The sequence below is a fragment of the Mesoplodon mirus genome, assembly GCF_964341445.2.
Source record: "Mesoplodon mirus genome assembly, chromosome: 2".
In the NCBI taxonomy this organism is placed as follows: Eukaryota; Metazoa; Chordata; class Mammalia; order Artiodactyla; family Ziphiidae; genus Mesoplodon; species Mesoplodon mirus.
The window spans coordinates 58,342,585-58,357,324 of NC_138977.1; the positions used below are offsets into that span (position 1 = coordinate 58,342,585).

The 14,740-nt window shown below is 52.6% G+C and overlaps 1 protein-coding gene across 3 annotated transcripts in view; it reads right to left on the reverse strand.

The window, feature by feature from the left end:
* LRRC20 (leucine rich repeat containing 20) overlaps window positions 1-14,740 on the reverse strand; it is a 65,617-nt gene continuing 50,877 nt past the window's right edge. For all 3 annotated transcript variants that reach the window (XM_082611207.1, XM_082611205.1, XM_082611206.1), the window contains one exon: window positions 1-2,568. In XM_082611207.1, coding sequence (XP_082467333.1) covers window positions 2,414-2,568 — 155 coding nt within the window. In that variant the 3' untranslated portion in view covers window positions 1-2,413. The remainder of the gene's footprint in view (window positions 2,569-14,740) is intronic.

Below are 14,740 nucleotides of genomic sequence, written 5' to 3' on the forward strand. Positions count from 1 at the left end.
TGAAACCAACGTGTTCTTTATTGCAGACTGAAACTAAGGGCTCACTCACACAGTGGGCTTTGATTTGGGGCCGTCTCTGATGCCCAAGCTTTCCCAGCAGGCAAGGGCAAACTCTCCGAGCAGAGGAGAAAACAGCTTCCAGAAGCATCCCCTTCAAAGGGCTTAGGTGAGGACCTGGGGAAGCAGCAGCTTAGCATGCAGAGGTTACCCAGAAAGGCAGGGTTCCAGAGGGCCAGGCAAACCCAGCCCTCCTCTCCTGGTGGCTTTGGGTCAGTCCCTTCACTGGGAGGTGCCACACAGACTGGAAAGAGCTAAGAGGCCCAAGGTCTCTGGGGACTGCTTTAGGGAGGGGGATGAGCACAGACTCGGACTCCTGACAGGGCAGGGGGAGAGCTGAGAACCTTCACCCTCCACTCAGGACATCCCGAGGGTCCCCCCAGGCCTCTGCTTTTCAAACAGTAAAGTGCTCGTAGGAATCACCTGGGGATCTTCTGAAATGCAGGTTCTGATTCCGGAGGTCTGGAGTGAGGCCTGGGATTCTGCGTTTCTAACGAGCTCCCGTGGACGCCAGTGCTGCTGGCCCACAGACCATACTTGAGTTGCAAAGCTCTAGCCATACAATGCCTTTGTGCATGTCGGAAAAGTACGCCCCTTCTTTGACAAGGAGAAACCCCACTCCAAAACACAGGCTGGGGGGTAGGGGGGACCAGGACAGCCTAGGCTGGACTGTAGGCTCACTCATCCCCAGCATCCATGGCTGAACTCGGAAGCCCTAGAAGATCCTGTTTCAGCTTCCTCACGCTGAAAACCCTTTTTTCCAGAGCTTCACCGACCAGGCCTTGGGAGATGAGCAGAGCGAACGTGAACACGGAGCGCTCAGCAATGGGCCAACAATGGCCCAACCTGTCAGCCTCTCGCCAGGAGACAGAAGGCCTGAGCAGGGGCAGGCCTCGGAGCTGGAGAGGGGGAATGGGACGGGGAGCATTCTGATAAAGGGTTAGTGCTCTGAGCGGTGGTCTGAGCTCTGAACAGCCTAACCTTGGGAGTGGAAGACTGGCCCCTGGTCCACAAAAGTAGGATCCGGGTAGCCTGGCTTGCTCCGAGTCCTGGGGCCTCATGTGTCTCCCACAGACCAGGCAAGGTGGGCTCTGAGTCTGCTTGCTCCACCGATGAGAAGGTGGGAGGTAGATACCTGGGGATCAAGGGGTCAGAGGTTCTCCAAACCACAGGTGTTGTCAGGAAGCAACAGCCCCAGGCTCTCTCCTGGTCGAAGGACCGGTTGCCCCCGTTTGCCGGGTGTCATCCCAGTGTTAGCACTGAAAGTCCCACGTCCCAGGAAACCCCTCAGTCCCGGGCAAACAGAGATGGTTGGTCACGCAATTACCTGGCCACACCCTAGACTCCAGGTTGAGGGCCTGGAGATGACTAGGTCATCAGGGCTCTGGGTGGTGGCCTGGGAGCTGGCTGGTCACGAATCTAATGGTCCATAGTGCCTTCTGCCCCGTGTGGACCAGTGACAAGGCAGCCAGACTCCTGCCAGAAGGAGACTGTTGAGGGTGGCACAGGTGCAAATGGCTTTGCTTCTCTCTGGGCCACCTCTCCTGCAGCAGAAGGGCTGATGCCAGGCACCCCCGTTCACGCCCAGGGGAGGGATGGGGCACTCCTGACTTCCCACCCCACCGATTTCTTAGTCATGAGGAAGAACAGAGCGTACTTGATTTGCTCTCCACTTGCCGGTCTTGGGCTCCTATACAAACGTTCTCAACCCTGCTACAGTGTCGGGCCACACTGTCTCCACAGCTTTCCCATGACTCCTGGTTCAGGTTCCTGCCAATCCAGGGACCCACAGGGCTGAGGACGGGGCACTGTGGAAGGCCTCATCCTGGTCCGTTCTCAGGAATCAATAAATAGATGGAGATTGTCTTCTGTCCCTTTTATGGCAGCCGCTGGCTTTCAGCACTAGAAACAAGGCCTCGAACCCACAAGGGCCTGGAAAATGCTCAGCGATGCTCATCCGTGGGCCCAGAAGGTACCAATGATTTGAAGGTAACTTGGAGGCATGTGTTCCCCCAAAAGACTTTAGGGAGCCCAAAGGAGGCAAAAGCCCCTGCCATTGCCCCTTTCCTCAAATTGTAAGGCTCAGAGGATCTGCCCAGGTTTGCACAGAAGCTGTGAGTGCCCAGAGTCTGGGCTCCAGCCCCATCCTCGCCTCCTCCCTCCGGGCATTCCAGGGCCCACTACTGCTCTACACTATCTATCCTGGACTGCCACACCCCTCCCGCCACACGCTGTTCAGCCCGCCCGCCCCCAGCCCCCCAAACTTGGCCTCCCATGGGCTCGTGAGACTCCCTCCCCTCAGGGCGCCAGGCCAGGTGGCCTCTGTCCCTTGCTGGGCGGGCATGAGGAGGGAGGCCTAGGGTGGGGAGGCCCGCGCGTCCTCCGGAGACATGAGCATGTCGAACTTGATGAGCGGCGGGGCGATGACGCGCACCTCGGCATTCAGTGGGTTGAAGCGCAGGTTGATGCTGCGCAAGGCGGGCATGGCGGCCAGCTTCTCCACGGGCACGTCTGTCAGGGAGAGAGGGACAGATTAGGGGGCTGGAGCCAAGCGGGCAGAGAAGAAGGAGGATGCATCACCTGATGCACATGGGCTCAGTGCCCAGCACCCGGCCCTGTGCGAGGGGCCATTGGGGCCCACCAGGGCACTACAACCACATGCAGAAAAGCATCCTAAAAAATAGTTACTGTGCTGCACAACAAGAGAAGCCACCACAAAGAGAAGCCCGCGCACTGCAAAGAAGAGTAGCCCCCGCTCACCGCAACTAGAGAAAGCCCGCGCGCAGCAAGGACGACCCAACGCAGCCAAAAAAAAAAAAAAAAAAAGTTAAACACAGATTACCACTTATCCCAGCCATGCCACTCTTGAGTGGATCTCGCAGAACTGCAAACAGGTATTCAAATACGTGCACACGTGTTTACAGCAGCACTATTCACAATAGCCCATGTCCACCAACAAATGGATAAACAAAAAGTGATATAGCCAAACAATGGGATATTAGTCAGCCTGACACATGCTACAACATAGATGAACCTGGAAAACGTTATGCTGAATGAAAGAAGTCAGACACAAAAGGTCACAGAGTATATGATTCTATTCATATGAAGTGTCCAGAATACGCAAAGCCATAGGGACAGAAAGTAGATTAGTGGCTGCCAGAGGCTGGGGTGAGGGGATTGGAGAGTGACTGCTTAATGGGTGCAGGGTCTCCTTTGGGGTGATGAAAGCATTTTGAAACTAGAGTTGACCGGTGCAGAACACTGTGAATGCACTAAATGCCACTGAATTGTACACTTTTAAATGGTTAGTTTTGTTTCAATTAAAAAAAAAAAAAAAGGACCAGAACAAGGCAGCAGCTATACTAATACTTGAAAACATTTACGGTTCCTCACACCTAATCTTTAGGATCACTCAGTCTCTGGTTCAAGTCCCAGGTCAGCCACATAACAACTGTGTACCTAAAGCAAATTATTAAACTTCATATCATATATCTGGAAAAGACGAAAACTCTAATTTGAAAAGATACATGCACCATAATGTTCATAGCAGCACTATTTACAATAGCCAAGACATGGAAGCAACCTAAGTGTCCGTCAACAGATGAATGGATAAAGAAGATGTGGTACATATATACAATGGAATATTACTCAGCCATAAAAAAGAATGAAATAATGCCATTTGCAGCAACATGGATGGACCTAGAGATGATCATACTGAGTGAAGTCAGACAGAGAAAGACAAATACCATATGATATCAATTCTAAGTGGAATCTAAAATATGACACAAATGAACTTATTTACAAAACAGAAACAGGCTCACAGACATAGAAAACAAACTCATGGTTACCAAAGGGGAAAGGTGGGGTCGGGGAGGGACAAATTAGGAGCATGGGATTAACAGATACACACCACTATATATAAAATAGATAACAAGGATTTACTGTAAAGCACAGGGAACTATATTCAACCTATATGGGAAAGAATGTAATAACCTACATGGCAAAGAATCTGAAAAATATATATATGTATAGCTGAATCACTTTGCTATATACCTACAACTAACACAATATTGTAAATCAACTATCCTTCAATTAAAAAAATAATAAAATAAACTTCATATCAGGGTAATAATAGTATATACCTCACAGGGTTGTTTAAGGATGAATGAGAGAATATCTGTGCAGTGATTCCTCGGAGATATTGCGGGTTTGGTTCCAGACCACAGCAATAAAGTGAATATCACAACAAAGCGAGTCACATGAATTTTTTTTGGTTCCCCAATGCATGTAAAAGTTATGTTACCCTACAGTGTCGTCTATTAAGTATGCAATAGCATCACGTTTAAAAAAACAACGTACATACCTTAATTTTAAAATACTTTATTGCTAAAAAAATGTTCACCATCACGTGAGCCTTCAGCAAGTCACAGTCCTTTTGCAATAGTAACATCAAAGATCACTGATCACAGATCACGGGAGTTTGCCCTCCCTTAGCACCTTGGGGTGAGTGGCTCTGAGCTCCCTGGGGCCTGGCTCTGTTCGTTAGACCAAGGGTCCAGTGCTGGAGGCAGGGGCAACTCTTAACCTCCTGAGAGCAGAGTCTTTCTTTGTCCTTGAATCGCCAGGGCCAAACACTATACCTGGCACATAGACATGGTGGGCACAGAAACACGTTCTGGGCAGCCGGCAGGGAGTTACTAGGGTGGGTCGTGGTCGGGAGCCGGGTCCCAAGCGAGAGTGGCTATAGTGCGGTGAGTGGGGCTCTTGTTGGACAGGCAGGAACCTGCATGATGGGTGAGAGGACAGGAGGCGTGAAGGAGGCAATGGGGAGGGACCCAGAGCCCAAGGCAAACGTGGAGGCTCAGGTAGGGAAAGAAGCAGAGATAAGGCGTTTCTAGAATGCAAGGTTGTGAGCAGATGCTACTCCTGGGAGGGGAGGAAAAGCAAGATCAACTGCTCTCAGTTCCCGCTCACCTTGTGCTTCCCCTCGAGCTCATCCACGTGCTAACGTCACATTGCACAGCTGCCAGCAGCCTGCTCCTCTATGCCTCTTCCTGGGTGGGGCGGCCGCTGGAGTGGGGGCTGAAGGAAGGGGTTGCCTGTGGCATTTCTTGTCTGTATTCATGGAAAGTGGGCCCCCAATTTCCCTACCAGTTAATGGCTGGGAAGAAAAGGGCTAATGACTTGGAAGCTTCCCCTTCTCCACATTAGCTTTGTGATGGCCAACAGCGCAGCCAGCAGCCGGGCAGGCAGGACAGACGCACCATCTCCTCTGCCCCTGATCGCCCAGAGAGGAAAATCCTCTCGCCTTGGGCTCTTAGCAAGTCAGGTCAGTTCACAGGGTATTATACCCCCACGTGGCACAGGAGGAAATCCAAGCCCAGGGAGGTTAACACCTTGTTAAAATGGGCCCAAGGGACTTCCCTGGCAGTCCAGTGGTTAAGACTCCACACTTCCGATGCAGGGGACGCAGGTTCCATCCCTGGTCGGGGAACTAAGATCCCACATCCGCGGGGCACAGCCAATTAAAAAAAAAAAAAGGGCCCAAGAAAGGAGGCTGCTTCTAGGAACTGATATTTGAGGCCCTGTGCTAGGTGGTTCTTCATAATGACCCATTCATTGGGCAGATAAGGAAACTGGGCCTCGGATTCTCCATGCTGACAATGATCCTCTAACTTTGCTCCAGCTCCCCTGGATTTTTCAACTAGGCCTGACTTTTGTGCTTCAGTGTTCATCTCTCATTGTCCAATTTTAGCAAGAATTCTGCTAAGCTGGTTTAGCCAGAATCCTCCACCCTCGATACCTACAGGTTCCTCACCGTCCACTATCCCCTAGGTGACGTCAGATCACCCTTGCCTGCCCTCAAGCAAGAACTAGGGGTTGCTAAGGACTTTCTCTCTCGGGACTCCGTGACTCCTCCACCCCTCAGCCAGGGAGGCCTGCAGGCTGCAGAGTGGCCGGTGCTCCTGAGATGGGGAGGAGGGTCTCCCTGTGATGCCCCAGCCGAGGTTTGCTGGGTGTGGCACGAAGACCAGCTGCAGCCCAGGCTTGGAGCAAATCCCCGTGACTCCAGGCCTAGAGACAGCAGCGCTGCCTGAGTTCTCAGCCTGTCTTTTCCAAGTACCACTCACTGAGCTGGCCTCTTCAGGGTCTGCAGCGTTCCCCAAACCACTCTGCCCAAGGACAGTGATGGTGGGGATTAAGTGTATCTCTTTCCCCTGATTTAAATGCTAAAGGTGATTGAGCAGCTTAGAGGAAGGAGCAATGGGGCCACCAGACTGTGTCAAAGCTGGCAGAATCAACAAACCGGAGAAGCCAAGCTAGCAAGCAACAAGCCCAAGAGCCCAATCGGGAGTTTCTGAATAAAGCTTAAAAGAACATTTACGCTCAGAACATCCTGACAAGAGCGGGAGATGGCTGGAGGGTAGAGAGGAAGATGTGAAATGATCTGCGTTCTGTGGGTGGGGAAACTGAAGCTTGAAGAGGTTACATAAGTTTCCTAGGGCTACAAGACACATTGGCCTCGTGGTGGTAATGGAAGCCAGGTCCCTGGACTTTGGCACACCTGGAGAGGAAGAGGAGCCCAGCTCTGCCCTCTCCCCTGGGCCATGCCTTCATCCCCATTCGCCCATGTCCTGTGGATCCTCATATTCCAGCTCAGAGGCCCCCTCCTCTGTCACTCCCTCTGGTCTGCATCCAAAGCCCCATAACCCTTTATACAAGACTCATATCACGCATCACACTCTGGGACTATGTTCACCCTATAAGTGCAGTACCTGGCACAGTGCTCACAGGTGCTCAATAGCTATTTGTTGGATGAATGAGTGAACGAACTAATGAATGAATATTTTACCTCCTGAACTAGATTGTAAGTTCCTTCAGGCTCAGGACCGCCCTGGGCTGGGCACACAGTGGACCCACCACCAACACCACTTGATTAAGCAACTCTGACCTCAGTACATTCAAGAGTTGGGGCCCTTCCCCTGACCTGACCCATTCTGGGCACTTTGGCCGGTCAGGGCCAGGCCTCTGTGGGCCAAGGCTGTGATCGGTTACTGGCCCTTTAGTGCAATCATCCAATTTAGAAAATGAGAAAATATTGATGAGCAGAAATAAAATCACCCATGTCTCACCACGCAGAACCAATCACTGTTAATGTGAGGTACATGGCCTTACCAACTTTTAAACATGCGTGCGTGCGTGTGTGTGTGTGTGCATACACAACTATGTTTCAGAAATGGCCTCCTAGGGCTTCCCTGGTGGCGCAGTGGTTGAGAGTCCGCCTGCCGATGCAGGGGACACGGGTTCGTGCCCCGGTCCAGGAAGATCCCACATGCCGCGGAGTGGCTGGGCCCGTGAGCCATGGCTGCTGAGCCTGCGCGTCCGGGGCCTGTGCTCCGCAACGGGAGAGGCCACAGCGGTGAGAGGCCCGTGTACCGCAAAAAAAAAAAAAGGCCTCCTAGATACTATGCCATAACGTGCTTTTCTTGATGACACATTGTGAACATCTTTTCAGGTTACAAGTCTGTGACATTATTATGGCCACGTGGTGTCCATGGAATGGAGGGATCACACTTTGGCTCATGTTTCTACTGTTAGACATTCAGTTTGTTTCCAGCTTTCACTATTACAGACAATGAGAGATGGATCCAACCCTCTTCCCACCACAGACAGCCCTCCCAGACTCCTGCCTATGTCTGTGGAAGCTTAAAATAATCAATAAAAGCAGAATCAGAGTGGGCAGTATTTAGAGAAAATTACTTCTCCAAGGTCAGCTTGACCTCCCTTCACTAATCATTGGCACTACTGACTGGCAAACTTGTTTCATGCCCCTGGGACCAGCTAGAGGCAAGATGATAAAAATGATCGCTTCACAGCACGATTCGTCATATACGTGGTACCCATGGTCTGAAAGGAGGCTGAGAGGAGGAGGGGTCTGGGCCCAGGGAAGTGGTAAGGGGTACTGAGTGAGCTTCCCAGCACAGAGGTAACCCAACAGAGACCAGTGACTTCTGATTCCCGCTTTGGGTGGAGCTGAGTCCCACTACATCTAAGGTCCCATCTGGAATTGGGATGAGAGGCTCCCCAACCTGGTGGCCTAGGGCCCCAGTTCCCCGGCTTCCTTGGCAGCTTAGAAACAAATCATGGCGCCCTGTTGGCTGCTCAGGCTGGAGCAACACTGAACAGTTTACACATGGCTGGCTGTCTCACTTCTGATCCAGGTAATCTCCTTCCAGCCAGAATGCCTGATTTTTCAGGATTTTTCAGCTTCTCTGCCTCCAATCCCCAAAGGATCCCAACCAGTGAGCGTGGAGCCTGAGGCCTCCTTACAATGGGACCTGGGGCGCTGGGTAAAGATGCAGAGGCAGCGCCCCAGCCCTAGTGCCTCAGGCCTGTGGGCAGCACATGGGAGGCTGCCTTAGCCTCCCCAGGGGGCTGTGGGCACATTCGTGCTCGAGAATTCAGGCTGGCCTGACATCAGCCTTGACACAGCTTTTGGTGCCTGGTGCCTCAACAACAAAGATCAAGGATGCTGAGCTGAGCTGAGCTGAGCTTCACGCCCCACTCGAAATGCCACAAGACACAAGCAGGCAAACTATGGTAACCTGGAGGGACAGAGAATTGTGCCTGTAACAAGGAGGCTCCCGGGCCACACTTACGGCTGGGTCTGTCCCTTCAGAAGCCCGGGGAGGGGAGTGATCGAGCTCCCCCACTGCACAGAGCCCTGGCCCGAGCCCTGGTTGTCGGGGGGGATGTGTGCAGGAAGAAAGCAGCAGCAGCCCTTGCGCTCAGGAGGCACAGAGAACACTGCATGCCCTTGACAGTCCTGCAGGCTGAGTCCCTCAAGGAAGTCTGCTTGGCCTGGGGAGTTGTAAGTCCTCTGGTGAAAGAGAGGCCAGCTGGGGGAGTGGATGGGGCAGAGACCCAGGCCCTGACCTCGGATCTGCCATTTGGAGTCGTGCAACCTCAGGCAGGCCCCTAACCTCTCTGAACCTCAGCCTCCCATCTTTAAACGGCCCTCGGCTTCATGGGGCCACAGGGGCTGGCAGAAGGGACCATGTGGCACTCCCCAAGGAGGTGTAGAGAGTGTGGCGGGCAACCGGCAAGAGGATGGGGAGCACAGACTGTTTTAGGGAATACGTTAATGAACCTTAAGTGCAGGCTGTGGGGAAAGAAAAACAAAGGGGGAGAAAAGCCCCCACTATGATTTCCTCCTCCTCTGCACCTCAGACTGGCCAGCAATGTGGGCCCACGGGCTCCCAGTGCGGCCACCTGCCACCACCGCCCCCTCCTGCACACTGCCCTGCCCGGATCTACGTGCAGTCAAAGCCGGGTCAGAACACAGTCCCCTTACTGGCTGCTCTGGAGACAGCCAAGTAACTCGGACTGCCTGGCCCAAGCCTGGCATTTGCCTTCCCCGTCAGATTTCCCATTTTGCTCCCCTGTGCCCACCGCCCCTCCCCCTGAAGTCCCCCCACCCCTCTGCTCTGCTTCTCCAGCTGCTTCAGTTAGATACCCCGGGAGGGGCTCAGGAAAGAATGGCAGTTTTGCCATGGCCTCCCATTAAGTGTCTGCCGGTCCCTCCCTCACAGCTGGAGGTATGTGTGTCTATAACACTCACACGGAAGACTAGAGCAGCCATATCTGCTGTGTGTACAGCAAGAGTCTGGAAGTGAGGGGTGAAGGACGCGTGGGACAGAAAAGTAATCGCCTCCCCTACAGGCTCTTCTCCTGGGTGGGGTGGACATGTGAATAGCTCCTTTGTAAATCTTCTCCGTGCTTGGAACCTAAGGTCGCTGCCACCAACTTTACAACTCTTTCCACTCAGGCTCAAGATCACTGTCAGAGAAATAAGACCTCCGTTATGATTGGAAAAATAAGAAGAAAAGCTCCTAAGATAAGCACCAGACGGGAGTGAATTAGGTAGGGCCTCACCAGGGAAACCAGCTTCTGAGAAACAAAATGAGTAGAAGGTGGCGGTGGAGGGGAAGCGGGTGGAGTGGCCAGGACACCAGCAAGGAAGTGGTGTGCTGGCTAATGTTTAACAATCCACTTCCTGGAGGGAAACATCCCTGATGTGTGGCATTTGCCGATTTTTCGTAGTGTAAACATTCCTCCCATGGCCAATTTCAAGCTACCAAGGTGAGGTCACTGAACTTGAGCAAGCACCTCCCGTAATGGTGAGCCAAGTCAGTAGCCCGCCCAGGCAGGACCACAGGCTCCTGAGCACAAAGTGTCAGAGCTCAGGCCAACTCCTGTCCACCTACACTAGGATTCTTTGGAATAAACTTGAACTTTGGGAACTGGCCCGCCGTTTTGCTGTCTGCATGTTCTCAGTTGCCTCTGGCTCATTGATAAAGTTCCTTCTGAAAAACCCAGGTGAGGGGCTTCCCTGGTGGCGCAGTGGTTGGGAGTCCGCCTGCCGATGCAGGGGACACGGATTCGTGCCCCAGTCTGGGAGGATCCTACATGCCGCGGAGCGGCTGGGCCCATGAGCCACGGCCGCTGAGCCTGCGCATCCGGAGCCTGTGCTCCGCAACGGGAGAGGCCACAACAGTGAGAGGCCCGCGTACCGCAAAAAAAAAAAAAAAAAATCTCTCCTTATGCAAAGCACTGCCCTCAATAGCTGGGGTTCTGGAGCAAGACTGCCTGGGTTGGAACCCTGGTTTTGTGCAGGCAGCATGACCTTGGCCAAGTTACTTAACTTCCCTGAGCCTCAGTTTCCTCACCTGGGGAGAATAATAGTGCCTGCCTCATAAGGCAGCCGTGAGCGTTAAGTAAGAGCACGCTTGAAAATGGTTAGAGAAGATCCAGATATGAAATAAATGGCCACTGAGTATCAGCTAGTGTAACTGACCATGACATGAGCCCCGTGGGAACAGGGAGCGGGCTTTGTCCATCTCCATCTCCATCTCCAGCACAGCGCCTAGCGCACAGCAAGCTGCTCAATCAAAAATGACAACTGTCGAATGAACATTTCCCAAATGCCTAAATCCGTGTTCGTGACCCTGCGAGCCTCTTACTCCCTGAATAGGTCTCTTGCAAGGCTAAGCTTTGAGAGTCAGAGCATCTGGGCTGCTCTCCAGCACTCTGGACAGAGAGAGAGACAGACAGTCCCTTAGACTGGCTTGCCTAAGGGAGCAAGAAAGTACTTTGTTTTAAGCAAATGTCAAAGAACTTTTCTTGCTGTTCACCTGTGTGCTACCAGCACCCTGGAGAACTGGAGGTTCTGTGGGTGATCAAAGTTTTACCACTCAGTTGCTGGCACGGAGAATGCCATTTGGACAGAGACCAAGTGTGTGAAATGTCTTCTGCCCAGAGACCCGGCTTGCTAGTTCCCTTCAGGCAGACACATGTGGGCAGGAGCTGCAACAGGAGCTTCCCTCCCCTCCGTGTCTGGGGACCATGTCTAACTTGCACTAACTGCTGTTGAAGACTGTTTGCTTACTCCTAACCTCTCCCTCAAGCAGCTCCACAGCCAGCAAGCGCTCCTACACTGTGTCTAGTGATGGCTTCACGATCGATGCCTGTACTGACTGCTCACTGCCCGTGGGTACAGGGCAGCACTCTGCTGGCGCTGGACGAGGGCATTCTGGGCAGATGGCATGAGTCCACTGTGCCAAGCAGGCAGCTGCCACCTTGAAGGGTGAATCATCTTCCCCTGGGCACTGTGACACTCAGCGCTTGGAGGGCAGGGCAAGGCTCAGACTGTCGCCAGCTGGCTGTGCTTGGGACGGTGGGTGGGAGGGTGGGGGGGTAATTCAAACCCAATGTCCAGGGATCCATCCATTTCCCCCCAGATGGGCTTGGAGCCCAAGATTCAGGGGCAGGAGGAATGTGTCAGGGGTTTGACATTGTCTTCCCAGACCTTCTCTGCTTTGACCTGTCTTAGGGGCTAACAGCCTTCTCTGGCAGGCAGGGAGCTACAGGAAGTGTGCTTGCTAATCAGCTCCTTGTAAATACCAGCTAAAAGGCCGCTCACAGGGAGAGCTCCTTTCTCTGCAACTGCAGGGCTCCTGCCAGGGCTGAGAGAGGCCAGTATAAGAAAACTCTGCCCTTGTGACCTGGCCAATAGCTTACCGGTGCTACCAGACGTGTGGCACCTGACCTGCTACCCCAGGCGCCATCCACACCCTCCTCTCCCATCACATGAAGACCTGGCAGGCTCCGGAACACCAAAGACACGTGGGCCCAGGTGTGCCAAAGACCTGGGTTCAAATCCTGCCTCCACCAGGCCCCTGTGCAGTCTGCTTAATCTCTCTGAGCCTCTCTCTTAGCCGTCAAGTGGAGGTAACGCCCCCTATCCAGAAGAGAGGCCTGAGCAGATTAAAGGAGACATTACAGAGGAGCAGTGTCAAGCAGCCATAGCTGTTAGGCTTTCAAGTGTGTGTGATTTTATCTTTTCAGATCAAATAGAGCATTATTTCCACTTCTGCTTTTCTAGGGTTTCCTCTGTTTAAAAACTATTTCCTGGGCTCCGGTGAACGAACTCTCCTCCTGTCCCCCCAGAGGCACAGAGGGGGTGTGATGAGGAGCAATAGAACCAGGTCCCGCTCACTCCCGCTCCCCGGGAAGCCCTCCCCAGCCCAGCTTCCTCGTGTACCACTCACTCAGCACTTGGTACTCAGTGCTCGTGGCTCATGCCCCCGGCCACAGGAGAGTTCCGAGAGCAAGGAGAGCCTGCAGAACCTCTCACTAAGGGGCCGCTTGGTAGAGCCCCAAAGTGAAATAAAGCCACATCTCTCTGCCCCTGTGATGCTGATCAATTTAGTCTGTGAAACAGGGTGGAACAGTGATGTCAATGTCAGGAAAGGGCGATCCTGAGGTCCTAGTGGGCATTTGTGCCCCACGCTAAGGGAGGATATCCTGGAGAATCTCTTCTATTGATGGAGACCAGAGTGAAGCTGCGGCTCCCTGGAGGGATCTGCCCCTCCCCCGCCTGCCCAGAGAAGGAAAAAGTTGCTGTGATACAGGGCCTGGGCTCCCAGTGATACACTGGGCTGTGGCAGGGGTGCAGGTGCCCCTTTGGGCCAGGTATGCTCCATCTAAATCTCCACAGTGCCCCCAAATCATCCTTGTAGCCCAGGGGACAAGGGTCCTGTACTTTGTGGAAACCTTGGGTACCCTGAGGAATTTGTGAGGCTTAAGGAGCAGTTGTGCTTGGGAGGACGGTGCGGCCATTAGCACAGTCAGCTGCCCGGAGGTGGCACCTGGTGCTTTAGGAAAAGGCCCTGCGCTTCTCAGGCCCTGCTATGCATAGAAAGCACTTGGGGGTCTTGCTCAGGTACACATTCTGATTTTCAGGAGGTTGGAGGTGGCGCCTGAGGTTCTGAATTTCTAATAGGTTCCCAGGTGATGCCCACACTATTGCTGGTCTGTGGATGACACTTTGAGAAGCCAGAGCCTCGACAGGGGTTCTCAAACTTCAGCATGCATCCGCATCACCTGGGGGGGGGGAACTTATTAAAACAAACTGCTAGGGAATTCCCTGGTGGCCCAGTGGTTAGGACTCGGCGCTTTTACTGCCGTGGCCCGGGTACAGTCCCTCCCTGGTCCGGAACTGAGATCCCATAAGCCAAGTGGCCAAAAAAAAAAAAAAAAGATGCACAAATTGCTGTCTGTCCCCACTCCCCCAGTTTCTGATTGAGGAGGTCTGGGGAGGAGCCTAAGAATATGTATTTCTAACAAGTCCTCAGATGATGCTGCTCTTCCTGGGACCCCCCCCCCACTCTGAGAACTAGTGGCCTTGACAGTAAGAAGTGAAACTGTGTGAACACAGAATTAAGTAAATGCAGCCCAAAGCATCCCTACGTGATACAGGTACCGATGTCCCCCGCTATCCCCCGCTATCTGAAAGTAGAGCATTCCTAGAAAAGCTTTCGTAAGCAGAAGTGGCATAAAGTGAAGAAGCAACTACCTTAGGACACATCTTATTAACGGACACAAAATAAACTGAGATAAAACACATGGCAGCTTGATGCTGAGATGTGGTTCTGGGAAAGGAGCTTGGCAGGGCCACTCTCTCTGCTCGGGGCACAAACTTCCTCTGTTAACACTCGCTACAAAATAAACGCTGAATGCGATTTGCGCTTTTCCTATTTTTTCATAAAAGTGTAAGTCCTCTTCTGATTTCCTTGATTAACGAAAACAGGTACCAGTGCAGGTCTTTCGTAAAAGTGAAGTGGTGTAAAGCAAACTTTCGAAAAGCAGGGGATATCTGTACTTTTCCTTTTAAAAGTGCTATTGCTCTATTTGTTAAATTCTTAACAAGCTTTTGTTTCCCTATGATCTCTCGCTCTTTCTGGAACAGTGGTTGTATGGGGTAAAAAACCCAGCGAGTCGAGGGTGACGGAAAGTTAAGTTCTAGCTTAACCAAAATAGTCTCCTGCTTAAGCAAAATGAAGTCTCCGAAATATCAGTACTTGGTCTCCCCTTCACCCCACATGTTCCAGGAACGTGTTGAATTGCTCTGCAGCATCGAGTAATTATAAGTTCTTAGGAGTGAACGCTGCTCCCACACCCACCTTCAAGGCCTGTGTGATGGCTGCTGGGGTGAAGAACTGACTCCCTGGTTTTAACAGGATGGGTGACCCATCTTCTGCCCACGTCACCACTCAGAGACTAAATGCTTCTACATCCTCCAAAGCCTTTCCAGGGCTCTCTGGGGAACCCCACCTCACAA